This window comes from Cariama cristata, unplaced genomic scaffold (genome assembly GCF_000690535.1).
Source record: "Cariama cristata isolate BGI_N322 unplaced genomic scaffold, ASM69053v1 scaffold12757, whole genome shotgun sequence".
NCBI classification, from domain to species: Eukaryota; Metazoa; Chordata; class Aves; order Cariamiformes; family Cariamidae; genus Cariama; species Cariama cristata.
This window is the reverse complement of record NW_009627132.1, coordinates 20,262-38,281: the sequence shown is the minus strand read 5'-3', so window position 1 is coordinate 38,281 and position 18,020 is coordinate 20,262. Positions and strand designations below refer to the sequence as shown.

Sequence of the window (18,020 nt, the reverse complement as noted above, 5' to 3'; positions counted from 1 at the left end):
GCCATACAGTAGAAGCTGGGTTCTTTCCAATCCCAGCGCACAGCTCTCTCCTAACAAACTGACTCAGCCTGAGCTGAAGTCGTCATTGTTTCATGAGGCCGAAACACCAAAGCTCAGAAAACTTGCTCATAATTACAGGTTGGGAAAACAGACAAGGCCCAGTCAAAGCTGTATTTAGTGTAAAACATCAGTCTGGGTAGGAATCGGTTCAGTGAAAGATGGCTTCTTACCCTCTGAAGGTAAACACTTGGGCACTCTTTATTTTACTGCTCGTTGGAGCGGGCAGCCAGTTGATGGTCAGCTAGAGTGCAGTGGACAACTTCAGTATGATTTGACCATGATGTTCCCGTGCTGAGAAGCTGCTGTTTGCTGACATTGTGCATCCTACGTCATCCAAGAGTGTTCCCCAGTTTGGCCCTTCTCTCGCAGGGCAGCGGCCAAGCTACGGTACGTACAGCGCTGCGGCCAGGGCTGGGCCCAGACCTGGTCATTGGTATGTTGGTTCATTCCAAGTGTCTGTAGCCATGAAATAAACACTAACTGTCCTTTGATTGGCATTTTATACCCTGTTTTGCTATGGTCTTTAACAAAATCTCTTCCAAGAGCTTTTTGAAATAGAGCTTGTGCTAATTAAACTGATTTCACATGTTAGGGCCACACTTACCTACTTCAGGCTTTCTGATTTTTAGTAACAGGGCAGAAACTTTTCAGGCTTTTAGTCTATTTGTTAGAGTTGGCAGAATAGAACTGCCCTTTAGGAGCACCAAAATAATTGGCAAAATTAGCAGTAATTATTTTTTCTTTCTTGCTGGGAACTTTGTATTCCCAGTAGCTTCCAGTTCTGGAAGAGAAGAGCTGAAAGTGTGGCCCTGATGCCATTCTGAATAAATGTTTTAAATTATCAAAGGGCTGTGAACGCCCTGGTTTCCAGGACAGCCCACCTTCCAATTGCCCTTCAGCTGTTTTTTTCTTTGGTCTTTTTACTCGACATGGAACTTCCCTCATGGTCTCTGAGTTTCAGTTCATTCTGTTCTTGAAAAAACAGTCCACCCGAGCTTTTGACCTTACTTCTCCCTGTGTTCTTTTATCGTAAGTGGTCCTTCCAGCAGGCTGCAACATTTTCAGCTCCATCTGGGTTTTTTTATAGAAGACTTTATACATGCTTTGCGCAATCCTTGTTTTCTTTTGGTTTTACTTCATCATAAGAAGAGGTCTGTCCTCTCTATTATTCTGTGATGTCTGTGGACGCTTCTGCCCCCCCCCCAGCAATTTTAAGTGTTTTCAATGCATGTATAGAATGCCTATGCCATAAAAGCTGGCAAGTAGACACCTCGGGAAGAAGGCAGCAAAACCTGTATTGTACATATACTTACCATATACAGAGGTTTCTTTGGAAATCCTCGCTTTTGCCCAGATTTTTTTTTTTTTTCCTAAATTCTGTCAGTTACAATTAAGACTTCTTTTTAAGGCAGCTCTTTTGCTTTCTTTAACTAGGCAGAATAGAGGGAAGGTGCTCTCCAAAGTAACCTTTGAGTAGAAGGAAGATAGGACACTCAGAAATAGGAAGTCTTTAGGCCTAGGACACGTGCCTTATAAATTTGGGGAGAAGGACATGCTTTTTCTTCTCTTGGGAAACTGAAAACTGCGTGCCAAAGATGTAGATAGTTCAGGTTGTTTCACTCCTGGAACTTAAGCAGTATTTAATTGGTGTTCAAGAGGAAACTCTTCAAAAGCACGAACTGAGAATATTGTAAAGGCAGCAGGGGTTATTTGCATTAAGACAAGGGAATGGCTCACATATTACTCATGTGTTGCCCTGCCTTGTTCAAAGGGAAGTGTTTTTAAAGCAGAAAATTCTTCCTGTCCTCACAACTGCTTAAACCACTGAGGACTATTAGTATCTCAGAATTAATTTCTGCTTCTGTCCTCCATGGACTCAGTTCTAATCTAAACACCTACTGGGAAAAAGAGGTGGCACATTACCTTAAGCAGCTCCTTTCACCTTGAACTTAACTGCTGGTTATCTTCCCAAGTTCCATTTACAGAGAAGCAGGCCCTGGCCTGTCAGTAGCTTAACTACTTATTCCTTATTTTGCATGCAGTAAGAGACTTGTTTGCCCAGTTGCTCAGAAGGAAATTGCAAACAAATCCAAGTTGAACATTTGATGACCTTGCACTATACTACAAATACCCAAATTTTAAGAACAAAGGAGTTCCAGCAAGTTTCTATTCCAGAGATCTGTATCTTCAAGCTTCTGCTGGTGGCAGCAAGAAGACAGCAATCCGACAGTTGTAGAGATTTTGTTTACATAATGCAAGCTGGAAAAGTGGTCACTTTTAATCTCAGTTACTTATTTAGCCCTTTGTTGCATACAATATTCCTTGTAGCATAAAAGGTTTTAACTAAAATACAGAGTTCTTTTACTCTCTTAAAGGATGTATTCTGATAAAAATACGCTGCTGAAAATTTTAAGCAGTGCCACTGAGTCATAAGTAAATTTTTGTTGCTAATGTCTGCGTTAATGCTTTCTTGTAATGGCAGGGTTCATTTTTACCTGGCTTTAGCTTGGATGAATGTATGCAGTTACTGGGGCTTGCCTTACTGGTAATGAAGGGAAACAGGCACCTTAAAGGGACAGATAAATCATACCTAAAAATAGTAAAGTTCTTGTTCAGGCCTATACAAGAACAGTGTTACAAAGGTATGAGTGTAGCATAAACAGCAGCAGCTGTTACTATGCCCGATACTTGGAAACTTGAACAGTGTAGACATTTTTCCAGCAAATTTTTGAGTGGGTGGCACTGTGTAACCCTGAAAACAGTTTCTGATTCTTCACTGCTATACAAACCCACGCTGCTGAGAAGCCAGGTTTCATCTGCAGTGGTTTCTGTTGATATAGGCCCTATGTGCAGTAGGTTGTGGCCTGAAGGCTACCACCGCCAACTCGATTCATGCACGCGCAAGTTCAGAAAATACCAGAACAGAATTACAGCAGACCGATCTTGAAAAAAGCAGTATTTATTTTAATGTACAACCCAAAGTTGTATCCGTAAGAAATGCACAAGGTATCTTGTTTGTTCCACAAGTCTTGGCTGTGTGCATTTCAGTTCAACTTAAAAATGCATTCAGGTTTACAAATGTACAAACAGCACAGAAAGTGTATTACAGTCTCAACAGAATGCTCTTACATTCAGCCATTTTGCTCTTAAGGTTTTGTGTTGGATTTGTTGGTTTTTTTGTGATTTTTTTTTTATTTATTTTTTACATTCTTAGAACCTGTGTTAACAAAGACAGCCTTATTTTAAAAAAATACTCTGCATTTTAGCACAAAGTGCCTTTTGATTTTAAATTAGAACTTGGAGGATAACACTGGAAAAAATTTAAAAATCCAACCCGGTACTTTTCATAAAAGTATTGCATGCCAGGACCATTTTAGAGTTCAAATTGTTTCCTAAATAAAGACGGCAGATGGTAAAATATGAAACCAGTGAAACTGTTCAGATTTACAGGCTTCAGCTGTAGTTGGGATTTGTGACCACACCCAGACTTTTTCAAGCTTATCCGCAATCTCACACTACCATATTGCAGGACAGACTTTAAAAAGGAGCAAGTGATGAAAGCATGACTGGTGGGGGCGAGGGGGAGGGGGAAGCAATGACCAACAACAGCCTGAAAATGACGTTTCAAAAATTTTGCATTCAGAGTTGTATCATGACCTGGATAAGAGTTCTTTCCTTTTGCTTAACTTCAGTTTTCGTGAGGATAGTGTGAATTAGACCAAGGATCTGAACTTCTTCTTCCGATTGTGGGGCTCCAAATTCTCCAAGGATTGTAGGTCTGTCCCATTTAACGGTGGCAGCAGCAGGCGGAGGGGGAGCAGCGGAGGAGTTTTCACTACCCATGAGATCAATGCCTGACAACGCGTTTGTTGGAGTGGTGAAGGGAAGGCCACTGTTGAGATTACTTGACCAAATGGAACTGCTGAATGGAGTGGTGGACCACAGGCCACTTGGGTTGCCAAGGATCGACTGCAGTAAAGACATAGCCAGGTAAGTAGCAGTTTGGTAACTTCTACTTTCACCTTGTTCACAGCCCCCCTGAAAGATAAGTATCTAAGAAGCAGCAAGCCTGCTGTGGAACCCCTTCCGTCTTCACTGCAACATGGAGTTTTGAACTCCCTTCACTGGAGCCTGCCCAGAGGAACCACACTACTAACGGTCATCGAACGTGTCTGGTAACTGAATGGGCTGCAGAGTGCAATTACATTACAGGCTTTTCAGCTGTTTTCCTTTGAGCCTATACATCCCCGTACCATTACTAATTTTAGGCGCTACTATAGTATTCAAGCTTTAACACACAAGAGCCAAAAAGCTCAAGTTTAATTAAACTAGTTAGAATGAGGTAGATAACAATGGTTGAAGTCTCAAGAAAACAACAAAATTCAAGTTGTAATGGAAGGTAGCAGTAAAGTATATTCCTTGATCCTTTTTTGGCTGTTTGCAAATTTCTCTCCTTGTATTCAGACATATCGGTTATAAACTGTACATTTTGGATGAACCTACCTGTGTTCAGCCCCACTGTACCTCCCCATATGCCCAGTATATACTTTTTCCTCCATCCAAAATGTCTCCAGATGAAAGGAGAGGGGATTGGAGAACTGGCTGTTTTGTCATGGAGTTCCAGTAAGTCTGTCCTGGCTCAGGACATCTGGAATTCTCTGACAAATTGTCAAGTGCAGACGCAGGTGTGCTGCAACATGTGTCACAAATGCATCTGGGATGCATAGGACATGTACAGCAAGCCTAGAGAACACATGCAGAAATGAATAAGGCCCAGGTTTTGTCAACTGTTTCATTCAAGCCCAAACAGTAGCAAGCAACAAGCAGAGGAATCTAACCCGTGACTGAAAGTAATACCTGGAAGCAGCCAAAGATGGAGATGAGAAAGGCTGGCATAACTTTCATGCTGATATTAGCACAGGACCTGCTACATGTAGGCTTAACGCACTACATACCTCAGCACCAACAGATTTAATGTACATATGCTGTAAATTCAGCTTGCAAATATACAGTAAACTTGATACATCCAAAAGGCAGTGGACTTGTTGAGTAAGTGCTGTAAGGTACAAACATCCTTATGTTTGGATTTACTGGGTGGAGACAGGGCATCCCTTCCCAAGATCTCTGCCTTCAGATAATGCACACTAAAGCTAAACCCGTATCAGTGTACTCTGCATCTGAAGATTAAAATCAAAATCCCTCTAGAAAGGTAAATATGGTAGACTCTGAAAATGTCTTCATTTCAGGTTTTTATTTTCTCCCCTGGAACGAAGAAGATATGCTCAGTCTAATCATACCTGAAATTGGTTGGACGCTACCACATTACCAAAGGGTCCTCATAGAATTTGATACCAAGGGTTGGACAGGAGTTTTGAGCATACTCGGGGGTTAACCAGGCCAACATCATTAGGACTCTCCAATGTCACTGAGAAGTTGAGCCAAACTAGGGTCACAGTTTCTTACTGTTACATAACTAAATGGTTATATTTAAGCTATACAAGCATTAGACTTACTAAGCCTACAGCAGGAAACACTCACTCTGCTGCTCAGACACCAACCCTAACACACTAAAATCCACCCTACTTCCTGCTGTGGCCAAGAGCCAGGAACTATTCCTATTCCAAAAAGCATTTGGGAGAGCCTGATAGAGAGGCAACTGCTCATAAAGCAGAAGCAACCAGGAAAGGAGTGGCAGAGAAGAATATGTTAGACTGCACTGCTACTCCCTTTCAAGGCTGGTGGAGGGAGGTACAAAGTGGCTGGCAGACAGAACTACACGCAGGGAAATGGAGGAAAGAGGAGTAAGGGGCTGTAGTTGGAAAGAAACTTGGGAAGAAGTACCAGCAATGCAGCAAGGCCTGAGGGTAGACAGGACGCAGAAGTCAAATGCTATTTAGTACAGAAGCAGAGTTCTGCACAAAATGGGAAAGCAAGGGGAACAAGGAAGGAGGATGATCAAAATCAACTCCCCACAAACTTTCCTAGAAAAGAGGGTAACGCAGAGGCCACTATGTAAGCGGTGTTTGCAAGAACAGCTTTGGCTCTTGTGCCAGAAAGAAGAAAAGGACAGGGCCCTGGCCCGGTACCTGCTCTCTTACCTAGCACTTAGAGCAAGGAGGTTCAGTAACAGGAATAGCCAAGTTTTCCTGTTCTGGCTCACCGTAAGCACTTGAAAAAAATCACTATCATTAAAAAGGCTTTGAACATTTCAGTCTGTTAGCTGCTTCTTAAGTGATCTTCTCCTTGAATAAGCTCCTAAAATGCTGCCCCCCCCCTCCAAAGTACTTAAAGGGAGAGACTGACAATTCTTCTGTACCATCTGTCTGGCTTCCGTCTTGATGCTTCCTGAAGCACACTTCCAAATATTTTTCAGAAGTGGCCAGGAAGTAGGTTAGTAGCTAGAGAGATTGTTTTGGTTGTCCTCAATCCCTTGTTCTGTCAAATGCTGAGAAATCTGCCCTCCATGTGACCAAAAAGCAAAAATCTCTCCTTACATAGCGAGGTTACAGCTATGGTTGTAACCACATGACAAGGCTGGGATCCGTGAGTGTGTGTCTATAAGAAGCTGTGTGACCTTCTTCAGCTTCCCCCTGCCTTCCCCCACTCCATCTGAACTGCTACCAGGTGAAGTAAACACTGCCTCTTACTCACTACAAAAGCATTTTCAGAAGACAAGATGAAGAATGATTTCAGCTGGCACTGAAGACAGCTGTTGCGATGTAAGTTTTATTCTGACAGAGAGGCACAAGGGTGAGAGCACAGTGCTACAATCTGTGTAAAAGTTGGTTTTTTTCTTCTTCTTTGGCTGTACTCAAGATCTCCATCAAAATTAGCAGTCAGTTTAAAGGCTTCACCTTATGCTCAGTCCTTTTAGGTTTTTTTCTAAGCTGAAAAGAACACATTTGAGGTCTTTTAGATAAGTTTTTTTTGACCTTTTGTTAATTTACATGTAGGTGCAACACTGGATTCAGGAAGCAGAATCAAAGTCTGAAAGTTACCATATTGGCTATTTTGCAACTGTCCATCAAACTGTGACAGAGGAATTGTCCAGCCGTGGCACGGGAGCCGAACAGCTCTTTGCACAATCCTGAAGCATGTGGGAACGGAACATGCTTTTGTAAGTGCTGCAAGATGCTCTTCTGAGAAATATTTTTATGTGAAGCAATTTACGTGGATCCATCATCCACAAGTGAGCAGACTAATCGCTCTTTGTCCAACAGCCATGTCAACTTAACTACACAGAAAGATGAATATGTAGAATTTCCCTTTTCCTTTATTCTTCAGTTGATTTTTTTTCACTTGAATTTAAAAATCCTCTAAATGAAATTAGATGACAGATACACAACCGGTTGGTAACAGTAATAAAATGCTGTATTTGGACTGAATACTTACTGCAGTTGTATGAGTCGGGGAACTTGAGCTTGTTGGCCAGGAGGGTACAGAATCTGTAGCTGAAGGATCCCAGATGGATGATGGAACATTATTGAATTCACTCCAGTTTCTCTGAACATCCTGCCCATAAGCAGATCGAGCTAAACCAAATTTGCTAAAAACCTCTAAAAATAAAATGAAATAAAACTGAGTACATTACTCTTCCTCTTTTTCCAAGAACCACAGCAGACTAATGCTCTTCACAGTTATTTCCCATATTTTTCTAGCAGGTCCTGCTGCAGTGCAAGAACTGAGATTAGAAGAGGTCACACAGTAATACAGATCTCATCTCACATGCCCCACATCAGACAGTGGCTACGAAGTTAGAATCATGGTTATAGTGGGGAAAGAGAGTTACTGTGTATATATACACAGCTTACTGTGTATAATTCAGTGTCAGCCTATGGGATTTGTGGTTCCTGGTATAATTTACCCGAAAGCAGTCCGGGAACCAGGCAGAAGCACAGCAACACTGAGGGTCCTGGCAGTTCCTCATAACAAGTTAACTGCTGGTGGAGTAACGTACTGGGCTGAAGGAGCCTCTCAAAATCACAGCACTCCTTTGCCTTGCAGCGCTCCCCAGGTAACTCCTGGTTCGGGAGGTGGCACTGGCTGTGCCCCAGCCCAGACCCCATCTCTGCTGTAGGGAGGAGAGGGCAGCACCAGCACTAGTGGTTCGCCTGGTCCCCGCACACAGCACTGATCCCACGCATCCTACTGCCATCCCTCAGAGTCACTGGTGCCAGGTGCCACCGATTAAGATAAAGAACCCCTCAGCAGCAGCTGCTATTGATAGCAGACCCCCAGCATTTTTCAGTAGACATACAGTTTTTTTCAGTAGACAGCATTTTTTCAGTAGACGTACAATCCATTTTGCAAGTGCCACATAGAAAGTTTGCTTTGCTTATCATCTTTTGCAGACACCTTAAAAAATACCATGCATCCCTAACCATGGTATGCAAATCTACCCAAGTACACAGAGCATCCGTGCCCTACAATATAGCCTGCCTGCATCAAGGCCCGTCTCAATAGTCACTTATGGAAAGTTTACCTAAGTATTTAAATACAGGAATTAATTGCTGGGTTTAGTATGCATCAGTTTGTCATGCAACTATACAAACACTAGAGAAAAACCAAAGAGGAAAAAACAAATATAAAGAAATTTTACTGAAACTGAGAAACTTCAAAGCCAATTATTTCCAGCCCAACAAACATTCTAAGAGTTTCCACTAACTCTCTCTGGGCTGAAATACAGAACACACCACCAGTTTTTTAACATGCTTTCCTACGCAGTCATCCTTTTGGGGTGCAAGGATGGGAACACTCTACTTAGACCAGTGGAATAGAGACACACCATTTCTTTACCTGTATTTGAATATGGCAAAATATTTGAAAACAAAAAAAAAACCCTCACCTCCAGTTAAGTTAAAAGAATGTCCAAATGCAGAGAATGAGTTGAGAGGTGTGAAGTCGGGACTGCTGGGATTGCTGATAGGACTCCACAAACCCGAACTAAATATTATGGAGTAATGAGAAAGCAATACACAACTCATTAACACAGTACTACCAACAATATTAACTTACTGATCTGTATACAAATGTGTATTAACTATATATATTTTTTTTAATGGTGATCAAGAGTTAGGAAATCAGCTTTTTTTTTTTTTTAACGAAAGATTTTGGTGAAATACCATTTTCCTGTGCATATACCTTTGGAGCAACACACTGCTATAGACATAATGCTCTTTCATCTGTAGACTGAGCTCCAACACAAACCTGAGAGTAGCTTTTTTGATCAGTTTTTCAGAAAACTTACAGGGTCCAAGCCATAGCACAGTTTTTTGACAAGCAGATAAAATTTAGAGCCACTCAGAAAGGATACAAATGCTCACACTCTAGCTTGTGGGCAAGCTTCTTCAAAATACAGATGAGTTAACTGGAACCAACAATAAACACTTACAAAAAACAAACCAGAACCCCACCCACAAACTTTGCTCAGAAGAGCAATTCCCTTGCATATTGAAACTTGAATTCAAGTCTCCTATTCCAGAAAGGTTACCAGACGCTCGCTGCTTTTTACAACTGAGACAGATGTGCACTGCCAAAATACGTCAGAAAAGACAGCGTGCCTTGGAGAGCATGACTGAGCACAGCTGTATTCTGCTCCTACTCATAACACAAAGCCCAGTGATAGTTCTGGTCTGGGTGTTAAAACTAGGAGTGAAAGATATTGCTGTACAGCAAGATACTCTGCCTGTAAACTATTTCAAGCGACCTTGGTACGCACTCCTCAATACTGAAAGAGCCAAGCTGATTTCTCATTGTTTGGATGCCCAGAGAACACAAGATTGTTGAGTTACTTGCAATGAGGGGGGAAGTCCCCATCACATCCAGAACATCCTTCTCTCTACTTTTGAGTCACTCATAACTTCTACATTTATTTTTTTTTTGCAAGGTGATTCTGTGCCCAGGCTTCAAACAACAGTTAAAAAAAAAAAAAAAAAGGAACAAGAATGAATTCTGTCACTACCTTCAAAATGCCATTAACAGCTTACAATCTTCTTTTCTAGGGGCCTAGGTATTTGCCTAGAGAATATAAAAAATTACCTGTCAGAGCCATCACTGTCAACAACTGTGTGGGAAATGCCGATATTGCTGGAAACATCCGTCTTGCTTGGAGAAACTTTTGGTAAACCACTGCCACCTGCAAGAACAGATATACAGAATGAGTGAAATAAATAAAAAAACCCCCACAAACCAAAATAAGGGAATATTCAGGAAATATTCAGAACTCCAAACTGGTTCTAGTACCTGGGCTCTTGTCATAACCTGCAGCTACAGCAGCAAAAGTGGGGTTGCCATTCCTGCCTGGAAGAGAAGCTGCCTTTGCCAGCTTATGTTTGGTACCGTTAGGCTGTTTGCTTTTCGTTTCACTTAAAGGAGAAAAAAACAAAACAAAACAAAACAAAAACAAAGAAAAAAAAAGAGTAAGGTTTTGGACTTCAGCAGTTTGATTAAAAAAAAAAAGCAGTAATTTAAGCTAGCATTCATGAAAATGTTAACAACAGCTCAACAGTTCATGTAATTGCACATTTTTCCAACCTACCAAGTTGTAAGAAACCCCAGAAAAATATAAATAGCACAGTAAGATATGCACAGTAATATCTGCTGAACAGCAGTTTCCATGGGAAGAGGCAATGGGTCTGAGAAAAGGAAGAGGCATGGTATGAAGCATGCTGCTTCTGCAAGTGTCCCGTGCTTGGGAAATGGGGAGGAGGTCCAGGTTTGGACTCACGTGCTGCAGCTGCTGTTGACGATGCTGCTGTAAGTGCCTCCTCGCGGCCCAAAGGCAAACGTGGCGGGCGGAGGAGGAGGAGATGGAGAGGCGGGTGTCGGTGAGGGCTGTCGCTGTTTCAGGAAAGCATCTGCGTTCAGGGTTTGCAAGGAGAGTTTATAAAGGTTGTCTGTAGCTATGAAGAGAAACACAAAACATCTTCTTGTAGTATTTACGTTATGTGGGTTTCTCAAACTTCTGCTATCCTTTCCGTTCAAACTGAGGAATTATGACAAAGGCTGTTCACAGTGATTGAAGTAGCTCCTTCGCTATATTCACCTATCGTTATTCAGGTTTACTACCTATTTTCAGAGAGATTTGTATTGCAATAAAAGCACCAACATAAACTGATTTGTACAGAAGAAAGAACCTTTCTAAGTGAGCGCTGTGGAGAGGGATGACTTTATGTTCACATGCAACCAAAGAGGAAGGTGATTCGGTTCCCACACAAAGGACTTGCAACACAACCAAAAATCTTGTAATCGTGTCCCACCTAACCACTGCATTAGGGCGTTCTCAGTGTTCCCTCTCAAGGACAAATCATTTAATTAGTTTCAACTTTGGCTGCAGCAGACTTGACCAAGCAAAACCCCATGTGCTGTACAAAATACATTTTGTTTTCAAGTGGCAATTCTCATTTCCTCAATTGCCCCACACAGCTTCTCAATCCTGTTCATCGCTGAAGAACTGCGGAATGGCCCATGTTCTGCCCACGCAGTTTTCAAACCTCCCAGATCGTATCAGATGCTATCAATACAAGGCCTACAGCAGAAAACTGGAGCACAACTATGCAGTGAAAAAAAGACAGGAAGATCTATAAACAGAGCAAGCCTACCTACAGAATTCATCACCTATTCATTGCAGAAGACTAATTCTGTCGTCCTTTAGCGGTTACTTACAGCTGCCAGTTTTGTGAAGAGGCACAGAGTCCCACTCCGGTGGTGGAGAATCCTTTTCCCCTTCTGAGCTGCTGGTGTTTCCTAGCTCCTGTCCAGAACCACTGGGGAGAAATTTTGCTAATACTGATGGCCTGCTCTCCATTAACTTACTGTTTGGACCTATTAAAACAAAAGAAGAAAAGCAAGTCTGTGGACAGTAAACCAAACAGCTTTCTTCTCACACCAGACTTAGAATTAAGCACTCGAGAAGGGTCACAAACAACTCAATCAAACTCCCAAGGTATTTATAAAAAAATAGCCTCACACTACCTCTCATTTTGGGGAGGTTTCTTGATTTAGACCCATTCGTCAAAAGGTGCTGCGTAGATATCTTGGATGGAAAGGTTTTGCGCTGCTTGTTTTCCAGTGGGGGAGTATAAGACAATTCCAAGGAACTAAATGAAAACAGAGATCCATTTATTTTTAAGCTCTCTGAAGTGCTGAAGAGGAGATTTTTTTAAATATATATATGGATGCCATACGATCTTACAAAAGACTGATCTCCTGTGGCTTTCTTATGTCAAACTTGTGCTCATCTTCAAAGCTACTCATAAGCAGAGTTTTGTATTTCACCTGTATGCAACTCCACCCTTCCTAGCCCTGGCTCATTTCTACCCACACTGCTCCACACATTTATTAGAGCTCACTAGGAGCAGCTTTCATCCTGGAGCTCCAGGATCACAAAACCTGCTTGATTATACAAGAGATGGCAACTGCTGTTTTTCTACTCTGCCCCGACACACTCTCATTAGATCCCAAGCTCCTGCTATGCTACTGCCCTGAGTGTACAGGATCATCCTTTAGTCGATGACTATTCAAACCCACCACTGAATTAATTTGGCTATATATTGTTCTTTTTCTCCAGCTCTTTGATTATGTCTCTCAAACTTTCTAGGGAGGAACTATTTTACCCATTTCCCGCAGAAGAATTCCAAACCAGCTGTCACTGTGGCCTTTGAATACTGTCACCAATAATGAACTTGTGATTCATATGATAAAGGAAAGTAGATAACGGTAAGAATAAATAAGGAGGAAGCTTTGCCAGGCAATGTTTTCAGAAATATTTTGAAGAAAATTAATTTATACTAACTACTAATCCCACTTAGTCTAGTATTAATTACAGCAACAGGGAAAACACAAGCCAATATACCATGCCTCAGGTTTGGTAAAGTTTACTTTTGTGGCAGTTGGATACTGATCTGATTTCAGAATTTCAGAATACTATTTCAGAATGAACTAGATATAGCAAGATTAAGGCTCTTCATTTTTCCCCTTTCTATTATCTGCAATCAACCACCTGCCAGTAAGGGAAAGGGACTGGCAGCAGCAGCAGCCTCCTTTAACACACATCCAAGACTCTGATCTTACTCTGTAATACAAAAAAGGAAATTGCACGACTAATTTCACCAAGGGCAATTAAAGGCACTCATGTTAGCGCTGGCTTACTGTGCTGCCACTAGAAGCTCCAAATTTTGTGTATGTGATACCTGTTACAAAGTCCTTAACATTGCTTAACCTGATTTTTTTCCTCTGGATTTAGTTCTCTGTATTCCCATTTAGTTCTCTGTATTCCCATTAAATAATTTATTATTTACAAGCTTCAGATATTCCCTGGTATCAGGAAGGAAGAGGAAGCTGCTTAAAGGTATCTGCTATTGGCATTAGCCAGACTGGCAGCCACAACAGTCCAATACACCGATTTTTATCAGTCCGTCTTCTCTTCAAGCAGGATGCCTTCCCTACTAACAAGCCTTTGTTATGCTTACCTGGTTTTCACATCTACAGGGATTTCTTTCTTGATACTTGTTAGCAGTTTTTTAGTTTTCTGTTTTACTTGGACTATTTCATTTTCAGGTTTTTCTGGTATAACTTTTCCCTTTTGTTTTTCAGGTTCCTATAAAAAAGACATTATAACAACATGTTAACATTCATGAAAAGTAAAGTCCTTCTTGCATCACAACATACATTGTATAAATAGGGCTGAGGAAAGCATGCTATTTGAAAACATCAGCATTTTTGCAGGATAGAAGGCATCTTTTTACTACTTAGTGAGTATACTTATAAACCGTGGTATCTATTTTTTCCATTTTGGAGAAGCAGAAATCAAAATATCTAGCAAATTAATGTGCTTTAAGCAGATCTGATGTTTGCAAATACACAGCTTCTCAGGCCACAGCCTCTGGGTCTACTTAAAAAAAGATGCTAGCTCTGTACTGAGACCTATACTGCATCTGTTGTACGCAGTCCAGGCCATCTAAAACAGATGCTCCAACAAAACAAAGAATATGAGCAACTTCACTATTCAATTTTTTTTTTTTTTAACCACACTTCTAAGACTTTCTGAATACAAGTATACTGGCAAATAGCCATCCTGAAAAATCAACGGTGATTTTCAAATGAAAACTTAGTAAACCGTAACTTTAAAAATACATTACACGGATTTCTTTTCTTTTTTCCCCCAGCTAGAATCCCTATCTTTTCCAAAGTTCAAATTTAAGATATGTCAAAATTTAGGCTTGGTTTTCTTATCTTTGCGATTACCTTTGCTTTGTTTGGTTCCCTAGCACACGCTTTATGACAACCTGACCAGTACACAAATTGTTAGAGCTTTAGTTTGTTACATAGAAGCATGTAAGCCAAATGAGTAAAATAAAAGTAGAGGTATTGTCAAAGGTAATTAAGTTAACTACCTGCTGACAAGATACCACCAGTGAACTAACCCTTTGTAACCGATTAAATGCATGGTTTTAGCGTACACCTTAATTATTGAGTAAAATTAGTGTTCATACTTTGGCGTTTTATTCTGCAAACAGAATAGGCTAGGAGTGTGCAGAGAGACAATTACCACAATGCAGCTGACAACTGGTGGCTTATTCAAGCCACGGTCCTGAGACTACATGATTCAAGCACATTCACGTTCATAGAGGAGCAAATTTTATAGAGAAAAAGTGAAGGCAAGGACTGGGAAAGATGTTTTTTAATTAACATTCCTTCTTTTGTAGGTATTATATGAAAGCTGAGGGTGGAGTCGTGGCAGAAGACTGTATTCCTACTCTACCAGGTGAGCCACTGGCTACACAAGAGCCTCTCTTCGGGAGCAGTGCCGTACCTCTTTGAGAAGTGGTTCTGTATCTGGGTTGGAGGTTTCAGTTGTGGTTGAAGAACTGTCATCATCTGCCAAGGAATCCTTCAGTTCATCCTCCTGTTGCTTTCCTTTCCCTCTTCTGTCCTTTTCTTCCCGCTTCTTCTGTGGCTTTGCCTTGCGCTGAAGTGTTTTCCCTTTCCCTAGGAAGATAAGGATGCTTCAGATTCTCAGCAGCAGTACTCAGAGATGGGCTAGTTCACCTCATTTTGGAGGCTAACCCACACGATGAAGCCTCTGAAGTTTGTCATCTGATACGATGCCCCAACCATTTACAGCCACTTCACACCAAATGTGAGCAATAGCATCACACCTGAAGAACGCTGATCTCCACGTTCCATTTATGCTCCTGAGCCCTATCTCCATTGCCTCTCTGTAGATGGTGAGCACCTGGCTATCTATAATTCTTCTCTGCTCTGTTCCTGGCATTCCTTTTAAACACCTTAGAATCCAGTTTGACAGTTTAACCATGTAAGACTAGATTTAAACATGAACTTCAGAAGTTGGTACAAGCTTTAGCATCCGAACAAATGAAGAACAGAAATGATTAGCATGCTTGTCAGTTAAAAAAATAAACAAACAAAAAACCAACTTGCAGTAAGATTACAGTGGATGAGAGAAATCACTAATAGTATTTGTCTAGCAAAGATGTAAAAAACCCAAATCCCCAAAACCTGAAAATCTCACGTCCAAGTATACTTTCTCCCCTTGACATACTTTTTTTTTTTCAGAGTGGACTGTTCTAGAGGTATGACTAAGCTGACTGTAAAATAGTTTGGCTTGACACATTGAAGCGTTACTGCATCCCAAAGTAGGGAAAACAATGCTTTAAACACTCCAGGGGATGTTTAATCAATTCTTCTTGAAGCAATCCACATATAAATAAATAAATAATGCTACTTGAACAATTTATGATGGTTTTCCTGCAATTTCTACAGGCTAACTGAAATGTAGCATAGTATAAGTTCAAAATGTAGAGGTTTAAGAGGCTTCAAAACCAAAGCAAAGGTCCTGGCTTGCAAAATAGGCAGGATTAGGCTCCTGGGAAGTGAAAAAGTTATCAAAAAAAGCATCAATACAGAGAAACCATGTGTGCGCGTGCGTGGAGTCATCATCATCTTACCACTGCCTCCTGTTATTCCCTTACAGGATGAGAGCGTGCACAGTATTCCTGTGGCTTTCACTAGACGTAATATATGCCTGTACCAATAAGATCTTTATTAGATATCGCCCTTCAAACTAAGCATTCCCATTTATAAGCTGCACAGTGCCTGCATACAGCTTCGGGGATGGACTGAATAGTTCACTGACGCAAAGCCTCAGTTAACCTGTGCTGAGTAAGTGGATTCAGCCTCTTCTGGGATTTGTACCAGCTCAGGTCGGAACTGAGTCTGGAAGCGCCGCGATAGCTGTCATATTTCATTTGGCAAAATGTCCCTCACGTAAAATTTGTACCAAAACATAAATTTGCCTTCAGTATGTTGGCAAATACCAAATATATATCAAAGGGCAGTGCCTTCACACTTTGTTTTTTCAGACTTAATGTTTTCAGTATTAAGAACAACAAAAATATTGGAGATAAAATGTCCTTTTTATTGTGACCGCAAATAAAAAGTGCAAATACAAGTAGATCTTTGTATGGCAGTTTTCTTAAGATCGACTTCCAGCTTATTGAGGGTATTCTGGTTTTGCCTCAGAAGGCCTCGTTCTAAGATTTGCTTCAAATTTAGTCTACGTTCAGGATTGCTAAACAGTTTAATGTTCTTCAGTAGAAAAATCTCTGTAAAATGTTATCATGACACAAAAATAAAACGTAAAGCAGCTGTTTAAGAAAGATCTAATGCAGCCTCCGCAGCAATCCACTAGGACTCAAGTATTTGGAAGCTGAAACAGAAGACTATAAGACAGGAATCCTGCCCAGGATATGATGACAACCAGTTTTAGTCCAGAAGCTGCTGCTTCTGCAAATGTTTGTGACTAGCTCTAGCTATTTATCTAAAGACAAATATCACTGTGTGTATGGATAGGTAATGGAACTTCCCTTATGGTTTTACATTTTTAGAGAGGGCAAATGGAAATGGGCAAGTTTTATTTGGTGCGCTGAGCTTTTGTGAGTCAAGTTATGGTTTACAGATAATGTTGGGTTTGGTTTTTTTTGATAAAGTTTGTCCAAAAAGAAGTCTACATGCATAAATCTGATTTATTGATCTAAGATGCTGAAAATGTCAAGAAAACTATCTGGACTGCAAAATGTAACATTCATAATATATTTTGCAATCCAGAATATGTTTAAATATTCAGTATACCACCATGTCAGAGCACAAATGACGCAAAGCCTCTGTAACAGGAGGAAAAGTGTGAATTTTATCTGAATGGATTTGTAATCAGGAGAAAGTTACAAAACAGGATAGTAATGCCAAAAAATGGAACCCATGTAAGTGACTTAAAAAATAAGTATTTTATCATTGTTTAAACAGCCTTTGAAATTGATACACAAAATCAATAGAAGCACCCATCTCAAGAAAATGCATTTAGATATAGTTGAAAACATGTAAACAAAGGTCTGTCAACACTTAGAAGCAGCTGTTTGCCAAAACAAACTCCCAATACATAGACTGCTAGAAATTGCTATAGGTACAAAAACGTTAACATCGGTACACCGCATTATTTGGATCAGGAATATGCTTTTGAACCCAAACTCAGTGGTCCCTGCATACTGTGTAGCAGCTGCATCGTACAGCAGTACGCGAGTGCAAGAGGTGGTTTCTTTTTAGGTTGAGCTACAAACAGAAGATGCACTCCAGAAGCGCTCCCAGCCCTTTCGGGCATTCTGTACCTGGACTGGATCAGTCCTCCCTAAATCCACTCAGACATATCCCATGAAGGAGTTGCATCCTCACTACCAGCCATTTTGCTTTCCAGAGCTCCAAGACCGCACTATTTGCTAACAAGAGATGCTGCCTATGAAACCTACCTACAGTTATGTCATTTGCTGGGGTACCGTATAGCCTTTATGAAATGAATACCTGACAAACTGGTCATAATTCTCTTAATTCCTCCAACCACATCCCCTTGTCTAAACTAAAACCGAAACAGCCCAGAAATCAAGCAGCAT

At 40.9% G+C, this 18,020-nt stretch overlaps 1 protein-coding gene across 1 annotated transcript in view; it reads right to left on the bottom strand.

Annotated features, from left to right (window-relative positions):
* Nucleotides 1-3,003: 3,003 nt before the first annotated feature.
* Nucleotides 3,004-18,020, bottom strand: part of LOC104164867 (transmembrane protein 131-like) — a gene marked incomplete at its 5' end in the record, with an annotated part of 34,854 nt that continues 19,837 nt past the window's right edge. The window contains 12 exon segments of the mRNA XM_009704330.1: nt 3,004-3,771; nt 3,773-3,849; nt 3,852-4,029; nt 7,453-7,616; nt 8,906-9,003; nt 10,099-10,195; nt 10,303-10,424; nt 10,787-10,961; nt 11,725-11,883; nt 12,034-12,158; nt 13,530-13,657; nt 14,873-15,048. Of these exon segments, the coding sequence (XP_009702632.1) occupies nt 3,700-3,771; nt 3,773-3,849; nt 3,852-4,029; nt 7,453-7,616; nt 8,906-9,003; nt 10,099-10,195; nt 10,303-10,424; nt 10,787-10,961; nt 11,725-11,883; nt 12,034-12,158; nt 13,530-13,657; nt 14,873-15,048 (1,571 nt within the window).